This window comes from Leuresthes tenuis, unplaced genomic scaffold (genome assembly GCF_036924035.1).
Source record: "Leuresthes tenuis unplaced genomic scaffold, fLeuTen1.0.hap1 SCAF_23, whole genome shotgun sequence".
In the NCBI taxonomy this organism is placed as follows: domain Eukaryota; kingdom Metazoa; phylum Chordata; class Actinopteri; order Atheriniformes; family Atherinopsidae; genus Leuresthes; species Leuresthes tenuis.
This window is the reverse complement of record NW_027325377.1, coordinates 18,031,034-18,059,016: the sequence shown is the minus strand read 5'-3', so window position 1 is coordinate 18,059,016 and position 27,983 is coordinate 18,031,034. Positions and strand designations below refer to the sequence as shown.

Here is a 27,983-nt window from a genome sequence, read left to right as displayed (position 1 = left end):
GCACTCCCTGCCTTTCCTCCTCCCCTCCTCCCCTTCTGTGTTGTGCAACAAAAAAGAAACTGAAAGTATCATCTGTAATAATCCGGTAGCAGGCGAATATCAGTGTCTGAGTACACGTAAGTCAACCAAACAACATATTTTCTTTTAGAAAGAACCTGAAGTATATTGATTGCACCCTTTCATATCTGAATCTTCCCGTTTGTTGCTGTCGCAGTTTATTTTCCACACATAATGGTAAGTCTGTTGAGCTACATGAAGTTGCTTCAGTGTTTGTCAGCTGGAAGTTCTGATTTGTTCAGTATTTCTGTTTGTTGTTCGCAGGAAAATGCAGTTCTAATTTCCTCCATTTCCCCAACAAATTACAATCTTCAGGACACCGGAGGTCTGTATAAAGTTTAAAATTCAGTACTGAATTTCCTGTTTATTGACTGTATTTTAGTCTCTTAGCTTATTCGCTTTCAGTCAGTCAGTTTTTAAGGAACTACTTCAAAATCTTTGAATTATTATAATACAGAAATGCATTTCCTTGTATTTCACAGTCAATGAGAAGCACTATGAGTGGCAGATATTGTTTGGGAATCAGTGGCAGCGAATTGAAAACGATCATGTGATCGAGACTCATTACTGCCATCCTGGAGCTAAAGAAATCTCCATAAACACAAACCAAGGGTCAGTGAGGATTGACTTTTATCTTATTTACAGCCTCTGTGATCTCAAAGGGGGTTTTTCATGTGATTATTAATCAAAAGCATTTTATCTTTCAATTGTTGCTTACTTTATGCCATGATTGTTAACTTGTAAACTGTAGGTATTCATATGGAAACTGCCTATTCATATGGAGCATAAAGTGATTCCGTATTTTTTAAGCCACCATAGTAGGAGTTTGGCTGTTTAATTAGAGGAAGCAAATGCAAAGAAGTACATGAAACATGTCTCCACAGGCAGGTGTTCATAGACTTTGATACGTTAGAGACTCGTAATGCAACGGTGAGGGTGCAGAGACTAAGCTTCCTGCCTCAGGGCCAGACGGAAGACATCGGCTGGTATTTCAGAGATGATCAACTGTGGCGTGAATATGGATCCCAGGTGGGCAAAATCCAAAGCTGTAAGTTTGTTTTAACTTGAATGCATTTGAAACTCCTCTCTCATCCTCTTCCTCAGAGTTCCAGCATGATGACCTCATCGATCAGTAGTCAAGACATTGAGCAACATTTCACTGAGAACCCTGGGGGAACCCTCAGGTTCACAGTGGGCTCCACAGGCTACACACTTGATTTTTCCAGTATGTGTTATTGATTTCAGTTGTTGTCAATCACAATAAAAATGCTGTATTTAGTTCAATCTAACTGATGGGTGTTTTTCTCTGTAGCCATGACCCAAACAAACCACAACACAAACCTGCGCAGAAATATACGCAGACGTCCCAAATTCAATGTTAAGACTGCAAGGTAAGACTTTTCATTCTGCAGGTCCTGCTTCCAGAGTTGCAAATCTTTGCATGTTAGTGATCAACCTTAGTGGAGTGAAACGTCTGTGAAGAAAATGAAACCTTCTAGAGTAGGTTTCACCATGTATGACAGTCGCTTCATGTCTCTGCAGCCTTCCCTCCACCCCAGGCGTGCCAGCAGCCACCCCACTCCCACTCTCTGATGGACACTACAAATGGGAGTTCATGGGAGATGAGGGGCAGTGGACAGAATACCAGGCTCAGGTGATTACTGAAGCCCATCCAGCAAGTTCACACCTTAGAATAAAATCTGCTAAAAATGTATAATAAGTCTTCACTGTCAGCTCAAACTTTTATTGTACTTCCTTACCCCCTCTATCTCTGCACTTTATCTTTCTGTGCTTCCTTCTATGCCTGCATTCTATCTCTACTCTGTCACCTCTGACAGAGTCGGACTAGCGGATTCCTTCTATGTAGTTTATAGTTAGCTTTTTATATAGCTTGTTACATCTTCATTTGTAAGTCGCTTTGGATAAAATCGTCTGCTAAATGCATAAACATAAACATATTGTGAAGTTGCTTATTACTGTGTTGTAAAGATATATTAAACTGTTAAAGTTAATATTTTCCTATCAAATAATCAGGAAGAATTTTCAGTGACACACGGTGGTGAAATAATGAAAGAAAAAGAAAGAAATTGGTTTGTTTTAATGTTTATTCTGCACAGCATCTGTGCAGCAGATAAGGGAGAACATGTATTCTGCTGCAAGTGGATCTATTTGTGCATGTGTGCAGAAATGTTTATTTGACAGCGATGCCATTGAGAGACAATACCAGCTGAACCAACAAGGCCAGCTCCACTTCCGGACCAAGAAATTCGTCTATACGTTGGATTTTTCAAGTAATGCACACGCATGCAACAACACGACTGCTCCGCAGTTCACGTTTCTCATGAAGCCCAAAGCTGAAACCCTGTCGATGTTGTTTTTTCACAGCAATGTGTCAAGTCAATAATGACATCGGGACAAAAAGGGCGGTGAGGAGGACTCCTGACACTGGGATTCAACAGAGCAGCAGGTGCGGATTGGGCCTTTAATTTGTCTTTTGATTTAAAAAGGTGAAAATAGAACTTATAAATCACAAGTAGCAAATTATGTGAGAGCCTTAACTGTATTTTAGGGATTTCCTGTAACTGAATCACCTCAGCTGATCTGATTTATGCCTCTCAACCTAAACACACCAAATCTCCCAATTTAATTTGTGTAGAATCTTCTGTAACACCTTTAAATCCTCTCGTCTCCAGCTCCGGAAGGACTCCACGCTGGCAGTTTCAAGACATCGATGGAATATGGAAAGAGTATTCCCAAGTGAGAGGCAGCTTTCTTTTTTTTATGTGTGAGAAAATATGAAAAATCATGTAAAATGACCGTATGTCTACATCTGTAAATAAGTCTCTAATTGCTCACATCGAACAATATTTAGCCTTTCCTGAAGCGTGTGTTGCTCTGTGTCATGCAGGGACTCCGTTGTGACACCTCCAGTCAGGACATTGAACTCCAGTACCAACAAAACCCATCAGGCACTTTGCCATTTAACACCATGAGCTATCCCTATGAAATTAACTTCTCAGGTGAGATGCAAACACAGACGTACAAGTAACATATTTTAGTCTACGCAAGTATTTCCCCTAATATCTGTGCAGCTCATACTTTTTATGTACTACTTTTCATTTTTTTTGGATCATTCTATGTGGTCCAATCTGACATATCATGTGTCCTTTTGTAGACATGACTCAGAGGAACCTGGATAAAAACACCACCAGGCCTGTGAGACGACTCCTTCAGTGACTGAGATGTGAACAGATCAGGAAGATGGGCGTCAACTTAATGTTGATCCGACCTGTAGCACCATTGCCTTTCTCATTATATCCATCATGTTGGATATATTTTGCACTTTTTCTCATTTGCTGTGTCTTCTTTTTACCGTTTGGTGGGTTAACAGGACAGTTATTTCACCATCAAACAACAAAAGGTGCTACTGTTGTGTTTTCAGTGTATTTTACCTTTAATTTTTGGTCTGTTTTGTCACTTATTCTGAAGAGAACACTGTCTGGTTTATGTCGGGTAATCAGCTGACATCTTTTTTGGCCTCTTAAAAAAAAAATCCTTTTCCTAGGACTAAAAACTTGATGCAATGATGTGCAAGCTATGCACTCAATGTTTACATTTTGATGAGGTACCGTTCCCTTCAGTAAAATGTAAAATAACTTCTGTGTCTTCTGTGATGCCATTTATTAAAGTGCCTTTATGCAAAATATTTCAATCTGCTGTTTTCTGTCGATTAAAGTTAACTTTCCGTGTTGCGAATGGCATCCAAAGACAAAATAATACAAGATCATATGAGCACAAAAACAATGACCACCAGTTGAGAATAGTGGATTGTGTATTATCTTTTATATATCTACAGATCTTCACTGAACCACCTCAGAGACCAGCACCTTGACACATACAGTAAAACAGCTCACACATCATATATAGGACAGCAGTAGAATACAAATGATTTTGTAGAAGAATAAGCTTTAGTTATCTGCTTTGGGGTTCTGTAAGGATATGTTCCACACACTGCCGACGACCAAACCCAGTTAGTGACGAAAAAAAATCAAGAGTACCCCATGCACACATCAGTCAACAAGTGAAAAACATCCATTCACAGACAGATTTGAAGTTTTCTATTTAAAAGAAGGACAAAAAATAAGGGGGGGGGGGGGTTCACCTCGTGGTGGCATTTTCTGTCCAACACAAAAACAGAAAGAAATGCAAACAGAAGACATTACATCTGACATTTAACAATCAGCAGCAGCAGCACAAATACAATGTGAGCAAGGTGCATCTAAAAATAAAAAAAAAAACCAAAATGGTCTGATTTTACTCTCCTCTAAAATGTAAGATTTAGAATGAGTACACATTAATGTTCAGCTGTTAAGAAAACCTGACGCCAATCAATATGCACCCCAAACAACCAAAACCGATTATTGCACTTGACTTATCTAAGGCCTCTTAACCATTATTACAACAACATAAAAGAATGCCGGGGCCATGGCAGAGTGATCCACTTTTAAATAACTTAATATTTATTCTTCATATGTCACCAGGACAGGTCCTCAGACAGCTGACAAGGGCTGGAATTAAAGTATAGTGGTAATCCTCGTCTCATCTCAACTAATGGCTGACTGGAGGAATCTGAGACCTTTATAGTATCTTAGAAATTAAATGTGACTGGTCACCAGAATCAGCAGGAATAGTAGTTGTTGAAGAAAATAGAAAAAGTCATATTTTTTGGATGAGGTCAGTAACATGCAACAAACCAAGCTCATTGGAGGAGGGAAATGTGAGTTCTTGCGTAACAAATGAGTGCCGTCTTATTTTAAATATGTACCCTCATAAGGCACAGTAGCAAAAGCAGTGCATGTGCGACTTCTGCACTGCCTTTAGCATTAGCATCTTGCTAAAAGGACTGCTGTAACAGCTACTTCACAGATGACACTCCAGTATGATCCGGCACAGGTAGGCCTTTCATACTACATTTACAGCAACTGAGTTATGAGTAATGAAGAAAACAAGCTTTGCCATGCGATAAAAGAATGAAATAAAAAAGGGAAAACAAAGACTAGCTTAGGTTGTTCAATTTGTATCAAAAGATGGAAGTCAATAATGCTGCAGAGGAGGAGTTGCCATGGAGATATACCTCAGAGAGGCAGCATGGTTGGCCCGTCTAAACTGCAACTGCTGGGATGTTAATTTTCTACACACGCTTTTGGTCCATCTCTCCAGAGTAGCCTTCTGGATGCAAATCAGTGACTGCAGTCTTCTCAGAGCCACGCTTCAAGCTACCACCCCCCACTGGACTCAGACACTCTGGTGGATGTTGAATTTGTTTCTAATCCAAGCCTTTGATCACTTTAGTCATGCAGCGAATCCTAAAATAGTCTGGAAAAGCAGTAAAAGGTACAAAAGCCTGAAAGTGAGCAGATATGAAGCATGGAAGCTGCTTTTTCTGTCAATTTTTAAGGGATGACTCTGAAGCATCTTGTTCATGAAGTGAGAAATACTCCATCCACTCAACCATTCATGATGAGAACATAATACCTTTCTGAGGAAAAACTGAGCTGGACCTTCAACTCAACCGATCACATTCGGACTCCCAAGAATGTCAAGTACAAAACAGTAGGAAACCCCCAGCATTTAAAGACCACAGCATAGAAGAAGTTCCCACCCGAAACATTTGTCCTTCTGGTCATGTAGAAATGGAATTCAGGTGCAGGTTAATTTGCCAGCAGAATGTGAGCCCAAGTCAAGACTCTAAATCCAAGTGAGATAAAAAATAGAAACAGAAAAACCCTTGAAAGAACTCCGCAATCAGCGTCTTTTTCTGTGACAATTCAAAGCTCTTCTGTCCATAGTCGGTAAAATAACATAACTAACGCGGCATCTTTTTCATGTAATCTTTAACCAAACAAGTCATTCAGATCGTTGTTCACAGATGCACTATGTTTAACCCCACTTGGGTTCATACTCGGGGCAGCAGCTGGTTGAGAGAAGTTCTGCGGGTTGAAAAAGGGGTTTGCTTGCATCCCGAACCCAGAGGGCACCCCTCCCATACCTACTGACACACCCTGCATCGGAGTCTGAGTGTTCTGGGCTGAACCAAACTGACTGATCCAAGGGGTGTTGGTTCCAGGTGTCGGCTGGGGACCCATTTGGTTGAGAGGAACTTTGGGTTTGCTGGGTGTAAAAAGATTATCCAAGGCTGACAGGTCTGGAGCTCTACTCGTCTGCCCTGTTGGTCCTTGATTCTGCATGAGGGCTCCGAAGTTCGGGGTGCTGGTGGTGCTGGCCATTCCGCTGTAGAGGCCCGGGCCTGCGGGCCTCAAGCCCATCCCACTTCCACCTGTCTGAAAGCCCATAGCTGGGTTAAAACCGTTTGACATTGGGGTGCCCATGGTGCCAACCATCGGACCAGAAGAGGGGAAGGCAGACATGGTGGTGCCTTGAACCGGGGCTGGTCGAACCGTGTTGGCCAATGACAGGCTGTTTAGAGATGTCATGTTGTTGAGTAGGCTGCTGGTCAGATCCTTAGCCTGAAGCATTAAGAGAAGATTCATCATCACAATACAGCAGCGTCTGAGCATGAAACGTGTTTTTGGGAGACACTTTCAGGTTTTACCTGTGCATTGGCGGTGGTGGCTGGTTTGATCGTCTGTGGCGCCAGCGGCTGTTGGCTCCTCAGTTTGGCCGCCTGCTCCTGCTCCTTGGCCAACCGCTGTTTCTCCTCCAAAGTCAGAGACATCTAGGAGCCGTGCAAAGGCAGAGAGGGTGTAAATGAACTGGACAACATACTTAATAACAAACTATGTGTAATTGATGTGATGTAGCAAAGCATACCCTATTAGGCTGAGAGCTTGTTGCAGCAGATCCAGTTTCTTTCCCATTAACGCTTGTGCTGCCAAAGATGTCATCAATCTGACAGAAAAAAGACAGATTTACAGTCTTTCTTGGAATGTTTCAATAAATTGAGTGAATATTTTTTTTGCAAGGTCTTACCTGGTTATCAGAGACAGGTGGACTCTTGTTCTCCTCTGATTGGTTCCCTGGATTTGAGATGTTTAGACTCCTGTTATAGGAGACAACAGTGTACAAAATCAGACGCAGCCCGTGTGAAATAAGCCAACTCCTCTCAAAGTATTAGAAGTTAGAATTATCCTGAAGATCCAAGCTGATCTGTATCGATATTAAAAATGGATGTTCACGACTGTCTAATTAAAAATGAGTGAACTAAATTGAGACAGGAACCTCTGCTGCTCTTGCATGATGTGCAGCTGCTCCAGCTTGGTCTTGTGTTCAGCCTCCATGCGGCTCAGCATGTCACGGATAACCATCATGAAAGAGTTAAACTGAAAAATGGAAAAGAGCAAATAAGATTAGAAAAGTGAGAACTTCCATTAAAAAACATCATGTGTATAAAAGCGTGTTTGGCTGTGCGGTACCTGGTTAAGATTGAGGTTGTTGTCTATACTAAGAGAGACTAGGTGGGGCAAGCTCTTGGAGGCAAGGTGCTCTTTAGGGATGCCAAGCTTCTTGTGGCTGAAAGTGCACTTATAGATTCCTAAAATATGCAGGAAACAAGTCAAATAAGAAACCTGGGAAGTAAACTAAAATGTTTTCTGAGTAAAGTGTTTGGAGGACAGTGCTTGTTTTACCTAAAATGCCCATCAGTACTGCTGGTTCTCTGGAGGGGATCTTCTGTAGAAAGGGCAGGATCTCATCGATGACAAACCACTTGTCCAGATATTCTAAAATCTTTCCCAGACACACTAGAGAGTTCACTCGTACCTACGCAGCGACACAAAATAAAGCATTTCAGACTGAGACGATATCATTATTATAGAAAATTCAGTTGGTGGCTTACAGCAGTAAAAATAAGAATTAATGAAGAGTTCTTAAAGATGGACAAAAAGAAAAGTGAGGAAACTTTCAACAAAGTGACTAATGGAAGACTCACAGCAAGGGAGGAGGTCTGCAGGCAGGCCGATTTGATCCGGGGAATGAGGGAATTCTTCATGGATGGGTAATCAATCAGGTTGGCAAACGTTGGAATGATGTTCAGGCACAGCTCCTGCTCAGCCAGGGATAAGATTTTATGGAACAGTTTTACGAAGCCGAGGACGGCATCCAGTCTGGCTGCGGTCTCAAGATAACACGAAAATAAACCAGAACTGAGAGCACCAGCTGGTGTTAAAAAAAAAAAGGTTCCAAGGTTTCCATGTGAATACTAAATATATACACAGAAGGAGTAAAACTGTCAACTACTCTCTGAAGGTTTGAATCTCAAACAGATGGTGACTAAAGCAACAGAGCACCTAAAAATGGTTTTAAAACACAAGATGCTTTTGAAACAGCATCTGTGTCGTTCACAAATCTTGCATTTCATAGGTTGTTTATTCATGAGCTATTTGCAGCTTGTGTGCAGCCCATCCCAAATCCCCCCTTAATACCTGGATCTGTACTGAAGGAGCTTCCAGAGCTCTGTAGACCATGGGCAGCACGCTGTTCTTGATGTCCTCTGGTGGTGTCTTTGTCAGAAGCAGGTCCATCTTTTGCAGGAATATCAGCAGGATCTGCACCGCACGGAGACCCGATTAGAAAAAGAAAAAAAAACAAGACTCAAAAGCAACAAAATACTGGCCTATCTTTAAGAAAAGGGATGGTAACGTAAGTGAGCTGAGACTATGATTTGAGTGGTTTTAGTGCAGCTTGTAATGCGACTAACAACACAAACATGAGGAGATGTAAATGGAGCATATCCACAGGAGAGAGACCACTCACCATATTACTAGCCTGAAGAGGCATGGAAAGAAAAATACAGAGAAGATTTGAGCCAAAAAAAAACAAAAACAGCATGCTCTTTAGTCAGGTTATATACAACTAAGCAATGTCAGTGGCCTACATCTTTTGATCGCAAAACATGTTGAAAGTAGGACGTTTCAGTCCCTTAAACGACCAGTTGTCCGAGACATGCAGTATGTGTGGAGGTGAGCCTCGGCGTGTTTCTACCTGGACAGGCTCCTGCTGTTTGAAAACAGGCGTGAGGTCAGGCAAGATGAGGCGAACGTACTCCTCCTTGGTGCACTCCTCCGCGATCAGCAGCACATTGGGCAAAACGAAGGGAACCATGTCGGGGTTGACGAACTCCGAGGTCAACGCCGGCAAGATGCGATACACCACCACTCTCTGTGAGAACAAATGAGAAGATGGGTTAAAGACAAAAGATAAAAGCTAAAGCTAAGCTAATGAGCTAACGAGCTAATGAGCTCATTAAGTATCCCACATTTTTTTCACTTCAGTGAAAACAATCGTGTAGTTTAAAACCAAGAATGTACCTTTGGTAGCTGGGGCAGCACTTTGGGAAGGCCTTTGTAGAACTGAGATTTCTGCAAGTTGTCCCTTTGGAAGAGGGAGTCAAAGTACTGCAGGGTTACTGCACCGACGTCGTCAAAAAATGGGATCTAGATGCCACACAGAAGCACAACAAACGTGTCATCTACCAGACATGAGCAACACAAGCTCATACGATGAAAATATGCACTGAGAGCCGAGATATTTTTGAGTGCTCATGCACCTTCGTCATCTGGTCCGCATCGGGCCGGACGTTTGGTGCGACACTGAGCAGCATCTTGATGTGCTCCCGAACCGCTTCGGGAATCTTGTTCAGCAGTGCAGGACTCATGCTGCTCAGCTACAATTGTAGATGATTGAAAGAAAATAATATAATAAGTACACTTGTATTAGTGACTCAAGTATACTTGAAGTTTAAAAATAATAATATTCAACAACAGGACCAAACTGGCTTAGGGCAGCTGATCCTGGAATATGTGGAATAATTCTATTTTCCTATTTAAAATCAAGGCAATGCAGACTTCTGCCTCCATTTTAAGAGAGTAAATTACACAAGTGATGGAGAAAAGTAGGCATGGATGGAAACAATCATGTCCTCTTGCTCAATTGCATGAGGCAGTCTATTCTAATCCTAAAATTACAATATCCTAAACAGGCAATTTGCTGTTTAGGATATTGAAAAGAGTTTTACATTTAATAGTATACAAATGTTAATATTTTAAGAGAGATTTACCATCCTTTATGTCTATCCAGACACTCATCATCTTTCACACAAGCCACACCTCCACTCACCTGGTCCAGCTGCCTGCTGAAACTCTTAAAAATGTCATGCTTGTTGACTTGGAACACAGGCTTTCCCTCATTGAATACAGCATGCATGACCACACCGAGAGAGTACATGTCAGAGGCAGCGTCACAGCTGACCGACAGTATGTACTCAGGGGCCAGGTACTCAGGGTTGGGGAGGCAGAGAGGAGGAAGATTGGGGTCCCACTCCTTACATGTGTACTTGGGCTAAAGGTAATGAGAGAAGATAAGGATGTGAAGGTGTACGACACAATAAAAAACACTAATGTCTGATAAAAACCATGTACCTACCTGAGCATCAGAGGGATTGTTGGAGGAGATGCTAAAGTCAAAGCCCATGATCTTCCAGGCTCCGCTCTTGTTGAGGATGATATTCTCTGGACACAGGTTGCCATGGACCATTTTAACCCCGCTGTGAAGAAAAGACAAACCCTCCGAGATCTGAAGAGAGAGAAACATCAAAACGTCAATTTGAACAAAAAGAAAGGTAAACAAAAAATTACCTCCTGCATTAAACGGCAAATACAAATACTCACTAAACATAATAACTTGGGTTTGGATTGTTGGTTGGATAAACTGCTGGTAAATTCCAGTTCTAATTAGCAAACATTTTGCAGATTAAAATCAATCTTTAGCTGCAGCCCTCTTCTGTGTGCATTCTCACCTGTAGCAAGCCATACTTGGTCTCCACATCATAGAGTTTGTACTCTTTGATGTCGTTGGGCACAGGACCGGGCAGGTTGTCCCACTGACCCAAAACATTGGAAAGACTGGCAAACACTGGCTCCGTGCAGAATGCCAAGCAGTCTCTGAAGGACGGAGATAATGAAATCACATGAGTGAACAGACGGACACAAAGACATGAGTATAGACTGTTGAATGTTGAGCAGATCTGGACAAATATTAAAGAAGAACATGACACGTTTTTCTTCAAATATGCACACAAACGCAGGCAGACAAATGCATTCATGATGCAATCTTTCTCCCTCAAATGGAAATCTTTACATTGAGCTGTGACTCATCCGGCATGTCGTTGGTACGGCGTGAAAACGTGTGTGTGTGTGTGTGTGCGTTAATCACCGCGACTCTTCCAGAGGATGCTGCACCGTCAGGAGACGGGGGTGACGCAGTCTGGTCAGCTGTTGCACCCCTCTTTTCAGCGAGTCAATGGTTTGGTCTTTGTCGAATTTCTGATACTTGTCGATCATCTTCTTATCAAACACAAACACTGCCACTTCCTGAAGAGTCACGGACAAACAACAAGGTGCTGAGATTAGCAGTATTCAGTCCCAGAGCTGTAAATCATTTACTCGTTCAATTTAAGTCTAAACTCGTATGACAATGACAGTGCAGGCAGAGGAAGGTTATATACACAAACACACACCTGCTTGGTGGACTTCTTGGTGCCATTGTAGATCCTCCAGCACAATCCAGGACCCCCACTTGCAATATGTCGCCCAACTTCAAACTCCCGCGTGACTGGGTTACCCATAACAGCGCTGGTGACATCTGCCGTCACCTTAGTGACGGTGCTTTTTAGCTTGTTCAGCATGGACTCCATGTTCAGGTTTAACCTGGCAGCTAGGTAAGAAATTGATGAAGAGCACCAAGGACACATAAAAAATGTGTAGAGGTGAGCCACAGTCCGTCAAACACGGCAACACAACGGCTTTTACAATCCCTAAAAGAGACATTTTTATTTTTCTGGCAAAGCAAAAGCCTTCAATCCATTTAACATGCACTCTAATGATCCTGCATGACAATTTGCACATCAAAGTGCCTGCCATCATCCTGTCTGCGCTATTGTAGAAGAGGAGAATAAAAACTGTATAAACAGAATAAGCTGTTGAAATTCTCTTGACTCTCTTGACACACCACATTGAGACGGTATTGCAAAATACTTCAGAGTGACTTGAAAGAACATTGGTCAACAGCAAATCGGTCAAAAGAAAATAGCTGCTGGTAATAAAGCATAATTAATCTTTTGTGTACAGTTTCATAAAGGGTTTTCTTCTGTTTTCAGTGGGTTTCTAACTCTTTGATGTTTAGTCTGAATAAGCTTCTGGCAAATGCTGTAGACTTTTAATATCTAAATCTCCATAGTGTTCCGCAAACAAATGTGAAGCATACCTTACTCAAATCACCCTGACTGTAAATAAAGCTGTGCAATCCACTTGCTAGTAAAGCTGACTATCCTACAACAACATATTGAAGCATCTCCTTTTGCTGTCAAACTGGTGATAAACGGTTGTTTCAGTCTGTCAAATCCCTTTCTTTTTTAAAATTGGTTTTAAATTATATATAATGGGATACAATCCAAAAGCCAAACTTGAGGAAATAGAAGTGTTTGGAGGAACACCATCAGACTGCTGGCCAAAAGGGAATCAGCTGAGTGCACTGACCCATCAGAAACTCACACTGAGTCACCATCTTAATGTCCTGAAAGAGTGGCCAGGGCTAAAAAGCAGTCAATGGAAACAAATGCAAACCCTTTAATCTTATCCACAGGTTGAATAAATACTGAACAATATAGTCCTTCTGACAGTTACTGGCAGCAGGTTTAAGCATTCATGTGCTAAAGTGCAGATTCCGGGCTGTCTTCTGACGACATTAATGTTGAATTTACATGTCTGTTAATAAACTATATATGGTGACAAACATTTCAGGGTAAGAGAAAGACATTTTTAGACATTAAGCTCACCTAAACCACCTGTATGGATCCTTCCTTGCTTAAAACAATCGTTTTAACACGTTAACCGTAAGATGCAAGAGAGCTTATTACAAACAGGTTATTAACCATGTTATGCTAAATCAAGGTATTACTACAAGAGGATCGCACCGCATATTGGTACTCGCTTGAAATTTTAGGCGTTACATCTTTCGCTTAACTTGGCTGGCATGACTGATGGCGAAATATGTTAATGTTAGCCAAGTTAACCGTCTTGTTTAGCTTGAACGAAAACATCAAAACTAGCTCAGCTCTGACAGTATAGTTATCAACTATTTATCCATTTCAAATCTTCGTCTAATATGTCATCTGTCAATGTAGCTGACATCATTGTTCTAAAATGTTGTCTACAGTGGAAGGCTATTTTATTGCGCGACCATGGTAGTCACCTACCCAAGCTAACTAGCCAGCAATGCGCAAGTAAACAACGGCGTTTCACGAAAAAGACAAATTGCTTTATGCCAAAAGCTGTCATTTAAAAAAAAACCCTGCTACTTACCTTAATACGGAAAGGGCTCTCGGTTTTCAGGTTTGTTAAAAGACTGTCGGTACCACCGCTGTCAGTACAGGCTGTGAAACACAGCCCCCATGTCTTCCAGTAGCATACGAAATGACTTAGCTTAGCACGCTAGTGAAACTCAAGTCCTACTTCCGGGTTTTTCGACGAGTCAGGTGCATCAACGTCATCTTATTTCCAATGCGTCTTGTTTTTTTTTTTCCCCCAACAGAATTATTTTCTCATTGTAAATGAGACACAATACCAGAAATAATGTGTTAAATAGTTGTTTTAACTAGTTTATCAATTATCAACATTTTTTTATTGAGGTAATATTTGGCAGAGCAACATAAACTCACATGGAATGATAGAGTTGGAATTCTTTGAAGATAAATAAATATGTCACTGTGTTCTTTGGTGTCATTTCCCACATCTGCTGTTGCGTGACATGAAAATTCCACTGAGGGACTGTGGATATATGCATTAAAACATTATAGCAAGGCCTCGTTTGAGAGAACAACTTTTATTACATGCAATGTTACATGTTTCACCATCATAAAGTGCATTCTATTCCATGATTTCAGTGTTTGCAATCAAGATATAAGAAATATGAGAAAAATTATAATTGTGACAGAAGAATTTTTTTTCATGACCGTGATTTCATGATAATAAAACAACCAACATTTTAGTGAGGTGTCACATTTGACCAAAGATTAAATTAGTAGCCTAAAACAAGAGCAAGCCGTAAAACTTATGACATTTTCAATCAAGTCACAAAGACTACATTTCAAGTCAAGTCCTAAAAAAGTTACAATTAAACACCCTGAGCTACATTCAACCTAACACACTTAAAACTAAGGTGAAAGTCTTGATAAGTGATGTGATTCATGCAACAAACGTCAGTGAAATTAGTGCATTACTTTTCCTTGAACACAGGATGCTGCCAAAGCAAAGTAGAAAAACAGCAGCTGTTTTTTTCTTCAGCTGATATTTGGTCTTATCAATGGTTTATCAAAGTGCACAGCACCCAATTGCACCCTCAATCAAAACCGCTTTATCATAACAAGTTAAGTTTATCTGAGTGCAGAACCTACAGTTGGAAGAAGTTAACTGATTAGTACACAAGCCGCTCATTAACTGCTGCTGCTAATCAGCAGGCAAAGTAATCCCTTTTACCCCCTTTTTCTAGCTTCTTTTCTTACAGTAATGCTTAAAAAATATGGCACACAAAAGGCACTATTTAACTACTATTAATATGTACAACATAAACAGCCAATCATGTAGAATTAGAGTAAAAAATAACACAAACTTCACTTATCATTAAAATCCAAAGCGCTGCTGTTTTTTTCCAGCTATCCTCATTAAAGGAACACAGGATGAAAGATGGTAGAATAACAAGTTTCCAAACTAGTGCAACATCATTGACATTTGTAGCTGAATTAATGCCTCTTTCAAAAAAATTCAATACATTAAAAAGGCATTTGAGGTTACATATATCTGCATTCCTCTTCTACATACTAGACATTAGACGTGTGACGGGATTCCAGTTATCAATTATGCAAAAACAGCAAGTTTTATTAGACCCCAGATAAGCATTAATATTCTATATATATTTCTTAATGCTGCAGATGCATACTGACTATGTGAAGTACATCTATGAAATCAAATAAGTACCAGTTAGTGTCAGAAAATACTGGGGAAATGCTGGAGGAACACCACAGGGTGATGTTTCTCAAACTCTTTGAGCAGCTTCCTCTTCTCTTTGGCAGGCATGCTCTTACTTGATGAAATGTCACAGAGAAGTTGTTTGAGGCTTTCCAGGGTGGTGGCTTCCCGCTGGTCCTCGTACTGCTGCGGAGTCACCTGCTGGCAGAAGGTGAAGGCTGCAACACAGAGGAAATCGGATTTGATAGGTTGAAACTGGAGAAAACAAATGCACAATGTCCCAGAAAACAAATGAGAGGATGAATTTGCAAACGTGTATTTAGTTAGCTCTCTAGCTGTTGGGACTAGACTGCCTGTAAAATAACTTCTACATTAAATTGTGCTTTGTACAATAATATATGCTCGTCTGAAGGTATATTTACTCTTTCTGAGCCGTGATTTCACACGATTGTGTGAAGTTAGCACATAAGTGAATAATTTACTGCAGCTGGTTTAACTTACTAGCAATGGAGTCTGGGTCTTTGCCCTGCTGCAAAGTCCTCAGGGTTCTCCTCACAGCTTCAATAAGGGTTGTAGGAGTCTGACATCATGGCAGGAAAAGAGAGGAAAAGCAAACATTGAAAGCAGGGAATCATATTCCAGAAGGTCTATAGGGTGTGGCCTCTCTTTGCATAACAGTGACCATAAGAAACTGGACCTAATAAATGTATGTATGTAACTGATGTACTGCCTTTAGAAATGCATGTTTGTGAAACTGAAATTGCAAAACAATTCTGAGAGGATAGAAGAGTACCTTGAAGAGCTCGGTGTGATTGTCCAGAAGAAAAAGCACCAGAGTTTCAGTTTGCGGTCGAGTCAGCTCATGGCTCTGAACAAGAGCCTTCTGAAAAGTGCGGCAGACTAAAGACCTGTTGTCAGTCTGAGAGGAAGACAAAAACACAAGAGACTGATGCACTGCATCAACTGCTGAGGCAGCATGGGAGACAACATCAATAAAATGCTAAAGCTCAAAATAGAGCTGAAAAAAAGAATAGATAATTTTATTGTGCACAAATCCTGTAACTGACAGCATGGTTTTGGGGGTGGTGTGTGTGTGTGTGTGTGTGTGTGTGTGTGTGTGTGTTACCTGCTTCTGCAGCCGACAGGCATCTGACTGAGCTGCTGTGGCCATGAAGGTCAGCAGTCTACGCAGCTCATCTCTCGTGCTCGTCTCCAGCAGCCGCAAACACAGCTGAGAAGCCTTGATGGCCTCCTGTGTCTTCCTATCATCTGGAAATAAACAAGCCGGGGGGGAGAGGGGGCTTTACAGAAACAGTCAGACGCTGTCCACTTAATGTTTTGAGCGTTCTCACACTTCAAATTCAAGTGTAAAACACTGGCTTTTCAAACCTCACCCAGTAAATTCAGAATAGCAGCATGTATATCCAGGTAGCGTCCTGAAAGAAGTGGGGCTTTTTCTGGTCCACTGTAGTACTTGGCAATAGTCTCAAAGAGCAGTCTCCTCTGACTTGTCATCTGCTCTGCATTGCCATCATCAAAAGAGGCGTTGCAATCTTGCTGGCTGAGCTGTTCCCCTGCGACCACTATCAGCTGATCGGGGAACAGCTCCAAGAGATCTGCAGCAGCTGACAGCCACGCATCCAATCTGGCGGAAGAAGTGATGAAATAGAGCAAAATATTACTTTACTGTTGTGGTGCAGAGTAATTCGGGAAAATGCTTTTACTAAGAGCAGTTTCTACCCATTGTGAGAAAATGTATAAAGTGTTTTATCATGGCACTGACTGGGGAAGGTTGAGGGTGTCAGGCAGCTCTCTTTCCAGGCATGTGTTAGAGATAACCAAGTCCTGGTTGGCCGGAAGAAGTCTGCAGGTCTGAGGCTGAGTCCTTTCAGGAGAGGTCAGGATGCTGTCCAACATGGGCAGCTCGATTATCTGCAGGAGCTGCAACAGGGTCTCCCGCTTCCACACCTCATCCACCACTAAGTGAGGAGGATCGACGAAGAAAAACATCCAAGATTAATATCTGTCCACACTAAACTGTGAAAGACGGATTCTGACACAGTCGTCAGCAAAATTACCAGCTTTAGCCAGGAAGCCAGGAGTCGTGGTGGATCTATTCAGAGCTGCAGACAATGACGGTTGCAGGTTGATGGCTTTCAGAAGCCTTTCGACCCTCCTGTCTGATGGTCCGACAGCAAGAGGATTGGATATTGTCCTCAGTTCACTCAGCCTCCACAAACAACAACAAGTGCTTTCAGAATTTAGCATTTTGGTTGGTGAAAAGTTACTGCACATTATTAGTTATTCCTATAATACTGTTTCATAACATTTAACTAATGGAGTTTACAGTGTTTAATAGCACTTTGTGCCAAAATCAGTATGAATTCGTGCACATTCATGGATCATCAGTCTTTACTGTGTTTTACAGTGTGGCTTTATTTCTGCAATAAGGCTTTGTTTTTTTACTATACTAACCTTGAGCTCTTTTTCCTTTTTGTCTCCAGTTCTTCTTCCGGTATGTTTTCTGTGTCACCGCTGCCCACCTTCGTGGCAGAACTGTACATTACTTTATATTCCAGAAAGCGGTAAAGGCTGCAGCTGCTGTCCTCAAAGGTCACCTCCTTGTCTCGGCGAAACAGCTTCGTGCCCACTGGCTCAAACACCTTGGCCTCCATCAGAGCCTGGCAGAGTCGAGCAGCTTTGAGGCGAGACACTTCACTTGTGCAAAACACCACATTCTGCATCAGATAACTGAGAACAGCATCCACGGCGTCTGACCCTGTGAAGCATTCTGCGTGAACTCGGAGGTGTCTCCTGCAGCGACGCACCTCCACCTGAGTCTGCAGGGCAAGAATGATGTTGTGCCAAAGCTGGGTGGCTCCAAAGGGCCCTGAGAAACCTATTTGAAGACAGAGAAGAAATTAGAAGACAGGGATTCAAATAAGGCTAATTTCAGAGTTAAAATTCTTTTTAACTTACTTCCTCCAGGTCAAGTGTCTTTTAAACTAGTTTACATAACCTCAACCTCAAAGATCAACACAGGTAACGCAAATTTGTTGCTCATTGATTTATTTCTTCCCATCTGGCTTGTTTAGTTTAGTAAAGGTCTACAGAATAAGTAAGCCAATTAAAAAACTCATTTTGGCTTTTGAATATTTGATGACCAGTATAGCAGTGAATCTTTTACTCTCAAGAACCCTCAATCCATAGAGTCTGACAGTTTCTTGATTCTGTTCATGATTCTGTGGCAAAGAATCACAAATGCAAAGGATGTGCTTATTCTTTCTGCTTCAATGTAAGTTTAATGTTTGATAAGCTCACAAAAGTTCTCAAGATAATTTAAGTCAGGTATGAAAGGGCACCAAATCATCTTAACTGGGTAACCAAGTACTGGAATACTTGGAATAGACGCACGTAATGGAGCTACATATAGATCCTGGCCTTGTTGAAATCTCCATGCTTGTTACTGTGCCACAAAGTATCTTGCAGACACTTGTAACTGATTTTGGAGTTAATTTTCAATTGGTCTTCAGCCTGAATAGATGCAGCTAGTTCATCAAAAAGTGCATATCAGCCCAGTATGTCTCCACCACCTTACTGGCATTTAACCCTCATTTCATCTGAACTGTGAAACTTTTGGGTTTTTTTTTGTTGGCTAAATCTTAGCACTTCAACAAGTGAATCTTGTTCAGTGATGGTCAAGGTTCAGCCTCTTTACTCTGGATATGTCACTGAGCGTCTAACATCATGAATCTCTTGACACTCCAGGTTGGTTGGAGTTCTGGAGTATACTGGTACTGGAGAATAATGGGCTCCTGGTAGCTTTGGATTTAATTTCTCTAAGGTATTTTGCATTAATCGGTAGTATATTTTGATTGCTACCCGTATTACTAAAACCAAAACATTTGATCGTCTAATGACCATGCATCAATAGTTCAAGTGTTTCAAATGTGCTGCATCTCCTGAAAAGGCATTTTACAAGTTTGGACATTTCAGCTTCGATTATATTTAAAATGTTGTCTCATTTTACCTGTGCATTTGTCGTGTGTGACTTGATAACATCTGTTTATCAAGTAAGGACACGTCTTTCCCCATTACACAAATACAGTCACGTGACAAATGAATATGGTTTGGAGTTGGAAAATGTGCAGAAAAGAAGAAATCACGAAAGGTTCAGAGGACACTATTGTACACCCAGTGAACTTTTAAAGGAATAACCCTTAAGAGTTTTCTACATGAGACTGTTGTAGGATATGTAGAACATCTCACATAGACAGGTAAAGAGTTTTCAGTACTTAAACACCGGTTTTCGAGAGCACACAGCGGCGATAACCAACGTATCTGTCAATTACACAGTTACAATCTTTTTTTCCTTTAAACAAAGCTGTGGTTTATTGTTGTGATTATATTTAGATTAAATAGACATCAAATAACATATAACTTAACAATAATATCTAATCAAGTCTCACCATGCTGTATACTGTCACGAAAGCTTCTAGTTTGGCTGTTCAACCTTCGAAACCGTGGAGTCAAATCAACCGCCATCATGAGGGCTGACGTGTGACGTTATCATCTTCTTCTTCTTCTTCTTCTTCTCAAAGTGAGATGAGGTTCACTGCTGCCCCAACAGGCGATAGGAAGCATTCCTCTAACCATTCAATTTTATTGTGAAAACCCAATGGGAATCCTTTTCTAGTATTTGTGTAATCATTATTTTTCATAGGAGAATATACAATACTGTTCCCATCTGTTATAACTGGTAAAATATCATACAAGCTTTTAACAGACAACTGTGGTTTATTTAATCCCCTCTTTTCTTCCACTGCAAATTTATTAGAAAGGTATTTGGTAACAATGTGGGAAATGGAGAGGTGGTTTTAGCAAGCTCGGTTCATGTGAGTAGCTGCTGAGAAATGGTTCTTCCTCCTGCTGTCCCTGCCTGACCAGACATCCACCTCCAGTGAGCAGACATTTTAGCAGCACTAACTTAAACGATTGATTCTCAAACGATAGCCTCTCCCAGCCTCACACAGCTATGTTGCCTGTAAAGTCAGGAAGGGATAATTATCCAGGGAAAGACACTTAATTGAGGGTAGAAATGGGCATTATTAGATCATAAACTTTATTAGGAATCTGAGGTCAACAGAGGGCTAGAAAAAGAAAAGAAACAAACAGTTAACTACACTCTCTCTGGACAACACATTCAAGAGCATTAAACAAAAATACTTAAGTTATTACTCTCTTGTTGCTCAAATGGTTTATTTGTCAGAATTTAAAAGAAAGTGAGAAAAAAATTGTATCATATCTTTAGAATAATATTGAGCAAAATATATTTAAGTGAGGAAAATTAACATCGAAAAATTCTGAAATAGACTTGATTTGTGATAAGTTCCATAAATGGTTCATTATTTATTTCATTAACAGTTTCTCCAGAAGTTGTGTTTTTACTTCCTCCAGATTCATTGATCATGTAAAACTGAGGGTATATAGTACCACCTGGTGAACACATTAATCAATTGCAGATTTTATAAACTGAAATGTATCCATTCGTGTTTCCAGTGTAAGAATGTACCAGTTGTAAGGACCCTTGAAAAAAAGATATCGGTAGTAGTGATCAGTAAAAAAATAAAAAAAATTAGAAAATAAATGCATACGAAAGGAATGATAAAGATAGCTATTAAATCAAACTAATAATTACTGATACATTGTCAATTCAGTGTCTTGATTATTAACAATTAAGTTGTTAATAATTAAGTTGTTAATAATTAACAACTTAATTTTGTTCCCTGTCTGTCACATCCGTAAACAAAACCGTCACACGTGAACATGGATATGAGAAAGGGCGGAACGTACCATTTCAACTAAGAGCGATAACGTCTATCGTGACCTATTATTTAGCATAACCTTGTTTTTCCAATTTATTTTGTTAACCTGTATTTACATAGCTGTTTGTAAAATTGAAGACAAGTTTTAAAGAAAATGCTTTCCTCACAAATCCTGTTTTTGCATGTGTTTGTCCTTTAATTCCCCCTATGGTTGAGATGGTTTTTCCTGTTTGTTCTCAGAGAAGAGTTGGACTGGAGAAGGACCTTTAAACGTCGAGTAGAGCAGAAAGGATCGACACTGGGACTTTATTACGGAGCTGTACTTGTTTTTGTGCGAGTCTCCGTTTTCGGAGACTTGAATCAGGTAAAAGTAGTTTGTTTTAAACACATTTAACGATTGCGAGTGGTTAACTCGCTCTTTTGCTAACTTTTCCGTAAAGTCTCTATGGTTGTAGAGCGGAAATATTGGAGATAGAAGTACAGTCAAGGAGGTAGGGACAGCAAGTGTGTGTAAATATGCTAGAGGAAAGTGACAATTGCTATGATTAATATTCGGCTACATAACTAGAGGATTTCTAAAAGTACTAAAGACAAACATGTAAGATAAACAGAAGTGTTGAGTTTGACAGTTAGCTTCGGCATCGGCATATCTGTCAAGCAAAGCAGTATGCAACTAGGCCAGTGTTTTCTTGCCCCGGTCCTCTCCTTAAGGCACACTGCCCTTCAGGTTTTCCTTGTTTGTCTGCTCCAGCACACCTTCAAATAAATGGGCCTGCTTTTAGCTCTTTAAGGCTGAAGAGCTATTCTTTTGAATACGGTGTGCTGACACAGAGAAGCATAGAAAACACGCTATTCTGTCATGATACAATTAAATGTTGTATTCTGAATGTACACGGGCTGCTTGTTTTGGTCAGCAGCTTGGATCACGTGTACCCACTTCTTACGCGTGTATGGATATATATATATTTTTTTATCCATGTGCAAAGCTAGGCAGCCAAAGATTTTCCTTGAGAGGTGATAGACGGGCCACAACAGCCAATAGCGAGCGTTTCCGTGTAGCTAGCCACGCCTTCCTGATCCACTGCTTTGTTTACATCGTACTGCAGTCAAATCCGTATCTTCCAGGGCTGTCTTTGTCTCTGCGGGGATTGTTTTAACCGTATGTAGTCTGTCAATGGTGTGGAAACTACATTTAACTGTCTGAATATGTCTATTTTCGTGACATGTCTAGTTTTATCATCCTGGTTTTGCATTTTTATATTGCTCTAACATAATGATGCCTTTTATTCTCAGACTACTTACAGAGGCTTTGTCATAATGAAGCAGCACATGACAGATCACACCTAATCCGTAATCAGTTTTCTGGACTCCACCGCTTTAATCCCTCTTGATCAGTATTTCCCAACCCCGGTCTTCAAGCTACACAGCCCTGCATGCTTTCCATGTCAAATGAATGGGTCTTCATCGGCCTTCTGCAGAGCTGGAAGTGCTGACCCATCTGTTTGAATCAGGTGTACTGGTGTAAGAACACATGGAAAACATGCACCTTGAGGACCAGGTTTGGGAAACACTGCTGTCAAATATCTCTGAAAATTGGCTGGCTGCATTGCTTTGACCTAGCTGTCAAGTCTAGCAGATGATGTAGTTGCTGACATAGCAGGAGCACACATTAGTCGCACACTCCCCCACCCTTCACCCCCCCCTTGAGCTATCTTTAAACTGCAAAAGCTGAGTGTGTGTTCATTTTTGGCAGCAGATAACCGAGACCAGGGGCAGAGACACTCAAGGGTCATCCTGCCAGCTCTGTATGAGATAATATTAGAAAGGCAAAGGCCTTGTATTACAGGTGTTACAGTGGTAAAGGACTAAATTCAGTCAAGTATGGGGTTAGAGTTTGAAGTTATATGATGATGGTCATGATGTGCACACAGCCCTGTTCTTTATCATGCTGGTTTGTTTCTGTGCAAGACATCCAGCACATGGCCAGGTGTAACAGGATCACTTTGACCATTAATAAGCCCTCTGTTGTTCATGTTGCCTTGGAGACACAACTGATCTTCATAGTTGCCCAGAGTCCCTCTCACTTCAAGGAACACAGGCCTTTGTTTAACCCTTGGTACAAATAAGCTCCCAGACTTTATATAGTGTCGTAAACAGTTACTAAGTCATTTTTCTGTTTTTAGTGACTTACCTCATGCAGGGCCAGTGAGTTTGATAAAGTGTTTACCCAGAAACTCAGTGGGTAAGGCTGCTATCTCTGTTACCATGGTGACTCGCCCGCCAGCTGTGTTTTGCAGGTGTTTTGTTTCAAACACTGCCTGAGCTACAAAAATATGCTCTCTCACTCTCTGACAGTCCCACTTTAAACAGTGCAGGAAAGGTAAAGCTGTTTCTGTGACTTTTCTTGATCTACGGCGCCAGAACATTTTATGTCATTTTTTTTACAATGAAGGAATGTGTTAGCCACTGCCAGCACAGACAACTGGAGAGCTCTGCGGCACAGGGAACGAAGCCTTTTGGTAACACAAACACCACTCAGTAGGATGAAATTCTGTTTGTCTTGGTCTCTTATTTATTCACAAATAGTACTTTTAATTTTCAGACCGTTATCGTTTTTTTCTCGTAGTTTTCGAGCAACTTTCCAACTTATAATCTAAACTTGTATTTAAAAAAGTCCAATGATTTGAAGCTACTGAACAGTCTGAGTGAGACAGGTCTTTTTTTTTTTTTTTAAATAAAAAACTTCTCATGTGCAGCTGTAAGCCAAGATGCCTCTAAATGATGAGCGACCCACATCCACATCCAGTGGGGAGGACCAAAGCAGTGATGTGGAGTCGTGCTGCGACAGCATGAGGTCGGCCAGTGACCTGGACGGCTCGCGTGACAGCTTCAATAGCGACAGCTCCAGCAAGCATTGCACGCCGTCCTGTGAGTTAGCCTCATCATAAGCTCATCGACAATCCTCTCCCTCAGTGTGTCCACTTTTGTGTCCATCATTGTTTTCCATTCTCTGAAAAGGGTTTCTAGTTGGCCTGATTTCTGGAAGGATGTCACTTTAAACCTTAATTAGATTTACAATATTGCATTTGTGCGTGTTGTTTGCTTTCAACAAATGTAATCGCATTATGTTGTCATGCAGTTTTGATGATCAGATGTTTACGAATTTACCAAGTTTGTTCTATATTTGTTTCCCACAGCAAGCCCACCCAAAACCTTAACTTTAGATGAGGTCATGGAGGCCGGAAGAGAGCTGTTCAATCTCAAAATTGCACATGAGATTGTCATGAACAACAATATCCTTATGAACAGCAGACCACGGGACAGGTATGGTGCTCACCAACATTTGGTGGGTTAAATATTAATAGGTAAATGCCCCACAGTTGGTGGCCCTGATTGTTCTCTCATGTGCAATGTAATCTAACAGATTGAGGTAGAACATTTAAATTATGTAATGTAAAAAAGAGCCATTAAAACCTCAAATGGTGGAAAAAATGTGGAAGCAATGACAGAGATACTGTGCGACAGTTCTGTCAGTTTCATCCTGAGGTTTTTTTAGCGAGATTAATGGAGACAAGTGTAATGATTGTGCAAAATGATTGAGGTCATCTGAGGTAATTGGGATCAGGTAATAATGTAATATTCGTGACAGGCCTCCTGTATCTTGTACGAATGTAATTATTTCTTGTGTTATGAAAAAAAAAGGCAATCTTGGACTAAAACTGTCACAACCAAGAATAAATGTAAATGAATCTAGTTATGTATTGTCTTACATTTATAGGTGCAAATTATTTTACGTGAACCATCCATATTAATATAAGAGCACTTCGTTGTCTCTGTCATATGACAACTGGGGGAACAAAGCCACAAGTCAAAGTATATTCCATAGACAGAAAAATGTATTCACTTGAACTAAATTCACTCGATCTTTTTTTCAGTTTATGGAATGGGGTGAGAGATAATCTCCACAAAGCCTTCTGGGACATCCTCGAGACTGAGCTGAACGATGACCCACCAGAGTATCAATTTGCAATCAAATTACTGGAAGAGATTAGAGAGGTTAGCACGCACGATCTAGTTTTAACAGCTTCATACTGTACATCAATTTAAAGGACTCCAATGCTCTGACTAAGCAAGATAATTACTTTAGAATATATTCAATTAGAGGTTTTCTGGATTGTATGCTTTTTGCATGATCTATTTAGCATTTTGCACAACTTTTAAAACTCATTTCACCTTCCTTTGTGACTGGTACTGGTGGAAAACATCAAATTAAATAAGAACTCATGACATTAAATGAAACTTTCCTTCAATGGACAGATCTTACTGTCATTCCTGAACCCGGGGGCCAACCGGATGCGGACCCAGATCATGGAGGTGCTGGATATGGACCTGATTCGTCAGCAGGCTGACAACGATGCTGTAGACATCCAGGGGCTTGTCTCATACGTCATCACCACCATGGGCAAGCTGTGTGCTCCCGTGAGGGACAAAGACATCAAGAAGCTACGGGAAAGCACAGAGAACATAGTCACAGTCTTGAAGTAACTACAAGCTTTTGGTTTAATGCATTCAAAGACATTTCAAGTGGCAGAATACATAAACAGAGTTTGATTTTATTGTTTGTTTTTTTTGGTACACCTTAGGGAGATATTCCGTGTGCTGGACCTGATGAGGGCGGACTTTCTCACCCAAAACATTGAAATGCTAAAGCCTGTGCTGCAGAGGAACTGTATTGAATACGAGAGGGAAACATTTCAGAGCATCTTGGACAAAACACCCAGTGAGTAAAAAGATGATGCATTGTAAGAATATGCAGTGCAGGGATAACCCCACAGTGCTCTTCAAAGGGAAAAGTGAAATACTGCTTCTATACTAAACTGCTGTGAAACTTCCTCAGGTGGTTTAAACCGCACCACCTCCTGGATCCAGTCTGCACTGGAGGAGCTTCTGCCAGCCACAGAAAAAACTAATGACTGTGGGGAAGGACAGCGAGCCATGCCTGGTCCTTTCAAGCTGCTCAACACTGCCTATTTCCACATCCTCACATGGGACTACTCAAAGAGCCCAGTACCTGAGGTATTGCAGTGTACTTGTATCTGTAATTAAATGAAAGAGGTTCTTGTTACATGGCAGTGTCTCTGCTCAGTGCACGTGAAATGAACCCCTTTTTGTTTTTGTCACAGCTTTTTCTTTTTCTTCCGGTTTCTTTGAATTTTGAAATGAACATACAGAGTATCTTGGTTCTACTTTAGACTTGGATCACAGATGAGGCCCGTCTGCAGGAGATTCAGTGGCAGCTTAAGCAGTGTCAGGCCGTGAACGAGGTGCTGCTCATTGTGTACAGCACCGTTGGAGAGCCTGTCCAGGGTCTTCCTTCCCTCTCTGACCGCCTGAAGACGATGATCAGCGTGCTGTTGGATGGCATGCACAGACCGTCAGTTCCCTTTCATCATATACCTTTGATTAAACTTTTAACTAACCTTTAAATGCTAAATACGATCTTGCTGACTTTAAAAATAAGCCTAAATTTGATTTCACAATTCTCCCTCGAACTATAGGGATTTTAACCTAGAAGAGTCACTAGAGGGCGTCAGTGCTCAGCTCTGCTGTGAGCTCAACAAGTCTTTGACAGAGAGAGACTACCCTGCACTGACCCCGGAGCTGCGGGCCACGCTCACAGGACAGATCTGCAGCATCACCCAGAAGGACAATCCCATTCGCACTCTAGTTGGTAAGAGATAGTGAAGTGGACTGTTTGAAAAACCCACCTAGTTGGGCATTGCCTAATCTTGTTTTATCCGCTTCCCTCCTTTGCAGAGGATCGCGTTCAGCAGTATTTTATGGCGCTCATCTCTGACCCCAAACCTCAACTCAAACTTGAACAGGTACCAGCCGGATTGACTGCTATCAAGCCTGAACTAGCACTGATTGCAAAAAAGTTCCTCTCCCTGATCAACTACAACAGGACTGTCTATGGACCCTTCTATGTGGACATCATCAAGAAGCTGTTGTTCAGCAGCAGTCCACCAACAGCAAGCGTTCCTCAGGAAAAGGCTCACAGCTCAGCATCCTGTGAATAAAAGAACAACATGGCTCCTGGATTTGAAAACCATTACTTTCAGTGTCAGACATAGCTAAAACTGTGGAGCTGGGGTGTGTCTGTGTAGACCAGCAATGCAGAAGATGCTCATGTTTTTGGAAAAGTAGCAGAGTTGCATTTCACAACCTTTGACTACACAGTGTTTGTCGTGTTTTGATATTAAGGTTACTACTCCATACAAATATTGTTCTAAATGGTAAAATTGTGTTTAGAAAGTGCCACATTTGAAGATATTAATGCAAATCTTAATAGAGCCCTTTATTCATAGAGTTCACACATTTATTGTTGTACCTTACTGTTTTGTTAACCAGCCAGAGAACTAAACTTTGTTATTTCTAATTGATTCTGGGTTTTCACCTCTCAGAGAAAAAGTAATGAAACCTGTCTGCATGAGTAGTTTTTATGTTGACGTTTGGTCATTTCAGTTCTTACTTGAGTAATTGTTGTATTTGTCACACCTTCTATAGTTCCTCTGTACTATTACTTATCTGCCAGCGGAGTACTTGTTTTATTGATTTTATTATGATCCTTGTTACATTGTGAGGTACAGCAGTTTCTATAGTATTGTTGCGTTTGCTGTTAGAACATGTTGGGAAAACAAAGGTGCTGAACCCAAAAGTGGTTTTGTTTTTTGTCAAAAGATTTCCAGCGGATCTTAATATCTGGGGGAAAAAAAAGGAAGAAAAGTTTACATTAAAATGTGAGAAGTTCTAGTTCGTTAATGTTCCACAATTAACTAATAAAACTTGAAAATTAAGCATGAATTCTTCCTCTTATTTCTTTTTTATATAAAACTAAAAAATACAATAAATTAACAAAACTTTGTTTCACAAATATGTTAAACTAGAAGATACAACCTGTGAAATGTATCATTTGATTTTACATAAATTAAACTCATTGAAGGATTACCCTGAAAAGGGTGTGGGAGTTAAGGAATTGAATAACTGTCTCCATCATGGGAAG

The 27,983-nt window shown here is 40.8% G+C and overlaps 4 protein-coding genes across 6 annotated transcripts; 2 read left to right on the top strand and 2 right to left on the bottom strand.

The window, feature by feature from the left end:
• Positions 1 to 78: 78 nt before the first annotated feature.
• Positions 79 to 3,409, top strand: LOC140282718 (uncharacterized). 2 transcript variants are annotated; one of them, XM_072377261.1, is made up of 12 exons: positions 79 to 234; positions 322 to 382; positions 540 to 669; positions 942 to 1,086; positions 1,162 to 1,282; positions 1,370 to 1,448; positions 1,600 to 1,711; positions 2,243 to 2,348; positions 2,443 to 2,524; positions 2,760 to 2,814; positions 2,966 to 3,077; positions 3,233 to 3,409. In XM_072377261.1, the coding sequence occupies exons 1-12, from the start codon at positions 232 to 234 to the stop codon at positions 3,292 to 3,294; spliced, it is 1,068 nt and encodes a 355-aa protein (XP_072233362.1). In that variant the 5' UTR covers positions 79 to 231; the 3' UTR covers positions 3,295 to 3,409. The 2 variants fall into 2 exon arrangements, with proteins under 2 accessions (XP_072233362.1, XP_072233361.1); XM_072377260.1 differs by having other exon boundaries at positions 2,751 to 2,814.
• Positions 3,410 to 3,883: 474 nt separating this feature from the next.
• Positions 3,884 to 13,574, bottom strand: scyl2 (SCY1 like pseudokinase 2). 2 transcript variants are annotated; one of them, XM_072377171.1, is made up of 19 exons: positions 13,434 to 13,574; positions 11,591 to 11,787; positions 11,287 to 11,444; positions 10,871 to 11,015; positions 10,498 to 10,647; positions 10,192 to 10,413; positions 9,623 to 9,739; positions 9,384 to 9,509; positions 9,058 to 9,234; positions 8,830 to 8,841; positions 8,499 to 8,621; positions 8,006 to 8,119; positions 7,704 to 7,836; positions 7,491 to 7,609; positions 7,297 to 7,397; positions 7,048 to 7,117; positions 6,889 to 6,966; positions 6,671 to 6,793; positions 3,884 to 6,584 (listed from the first exon to the last, which is right to left on the bottom strand). In XM_072377171.1, exons 2-19 carry the CDS (start codon positions 11,765 to 11,767, stop codon positions 5,952 to 5,954), a joined length of 2,778 nt encoding a protein of 925 aa, XP_072233272.1. In that variant the 5' UTR covers positions 11,768 to 11,787; positions 13,434 to 13,574; the 3' UTR covers positions 3,884 to 5,951. The 2 variants fall into 2 exon arrangements, with proteins under 2 accessions (XP_072233272.1, XP_072233273.1); XM_072377172.1 differs by lacking the exon at positions 8,830 to 8,841.
• A 407-nt stretch (positions 13,575 to 13,981) lies between these two features.
• On the bottom strand, positions 13,982 to 19,644 carry depdc4 (DEP domain containing 4). The gene is made up of 9 exons (XM_072377263.1): positions 19,565 to 19,644; positions 17,571 to 17,994; positions 17,174 to 17,325; positions 16,879 to 17,074; positions 16,490 to 16,740; positions 16,222 to 16,364; positions 15,889 to 16,014; positions 15,597 to 15,675; positions 13,982 to 15,313 (listed from the first exon to the last, which is right to left on the bottom strand). The coding sequence occupies exons 1-9, from the start codon at positions 19,641 to 19,643 to the stop codon at positions 15,114 to 15,116; spliced, it is 1,650 nt and encodes a 549-aa protein (XP_072233364.1). The 5' UTR covers position 19,644; the 3' UTR covers positions 13,982 to 15,113.
• A 1,506-nt stretch (positions 19,645 to 21,150) lies between these two features.
• On the top strand, positions 21,151 to 27,784 carry tcp11l2 (t-complex 11, testis-specific-like 2). Its single transcript, XM_072377208.1, has 10 exons — positions 21,151 to 21,284; positions 23,677 to 23,848; positions 24,118 to 24,244; positions 24,856 to 24,976; positions 25,238 to 25,461; positions 25,564 to 25,700; positions 25,818 to 25,996; positions 26,173 to 26,354; positions 26,479 to 26,651; positions 26,738 to 27,784. Exons 2-10 carry the CDS (start codon positions 23,689 to 23,691, stop codon positions 26,998 to 27,000), a joined length of 1,566 nt encoding a protein of 521 aa, XP_072233309.1. The 5' UTR covers positions 21,151 to 21,284; positions 23,677 to 23,688; the 3' UTR covers positions 27,001 to 27,784.
• The last annotated feature ends 199 nt before the right edge of the window (positions 27,785 to 27,983 follow it).

Excerpts from the sequence above, each read along its gene's own strand:
- tcp11l2 (XM_072377208.1), top strand. The coding sequence starts at position 23,689 with ATGCCTCTAAATGATGAGCGACCCACATCCACATCCAGTGGGGAGGAC. Across the intron at positions 24,245-24,855 it reads AACAGCAGACCACGGGACAG|TTTATGGAATGGGGTGAGAG; the intron begins GTATGGTGCTCA and ends TCTTTTTTTCAG. Across the intron at positions 26,355-26,478 it reads TTGGATGGCATGCACAGACC|GGATTTTAACCTAGAAGAGT; the intron begins GTCAGTTCCCTT and ends CTCGAACTATAG.
- depdc4 (XM_072377263.1), bottom strand. The coding sequence starts at position 19,643 with ATGATGGCGGTTGATTTGACTCCACGGTTTCGAAGGTTGAACAGCCAA. Across the intron at positions 16,015-16,221 it reads CCTGTCGGCTGCAGAAGCAG|ACTGACAACAGGTCTTTAGT; the intron begins GTAACACACACA and ends TCTTCCTCTCAG. Across the intron at positions 15,314-15,596 it reads AGACCCAGACTCCATTGCTA|CCTTCACCTTCTGCCAGCAG; the intron begins GTAAGTTAAACC and ends TCTGTGTTGCAG.
- scyl2 (XM_072377171.1), bottom strand. The coding sequence starts at position 11,767 with ATGGAGTCCATGCTGAACAAGCTAAAAAGCACCGTCACTAAGGTGACG. Across the intron at positions 11,016-11,286 it reads CATCCTCTGGAAGAGTCGCG|AGACTGCTTGGCATTCTGCA; the intron begins GTGATTAACGCA and ends TCCGTCCTTCAG. Across the intron at positions 7,118-7,296 it reads ATCATGCAAGAGCAGCAGAG|GAGTCTAAACATCTCAAATC; the intron begins GTTCCTGTCTCA and ends CTCCTATAACAG.
- LOC140282718 (XM_072377260.1), top strand. Across the intron at positions 1,449-1,599 it reads TTCAATGTTAAGACTGCAAG|CCTTCCCTCCACCCCAGGCG; the intron begins GTAAGACTTTTC and ends ATGTCTCTGCAG. Across the intron at positions 2,815-2,965 it reads TATGGAAAGAGTATTCCCAA|GGACTCCGTTGTGACACCTC; the intron begins GTGAGAGGCAGC and ends TGTGTCATGCAG.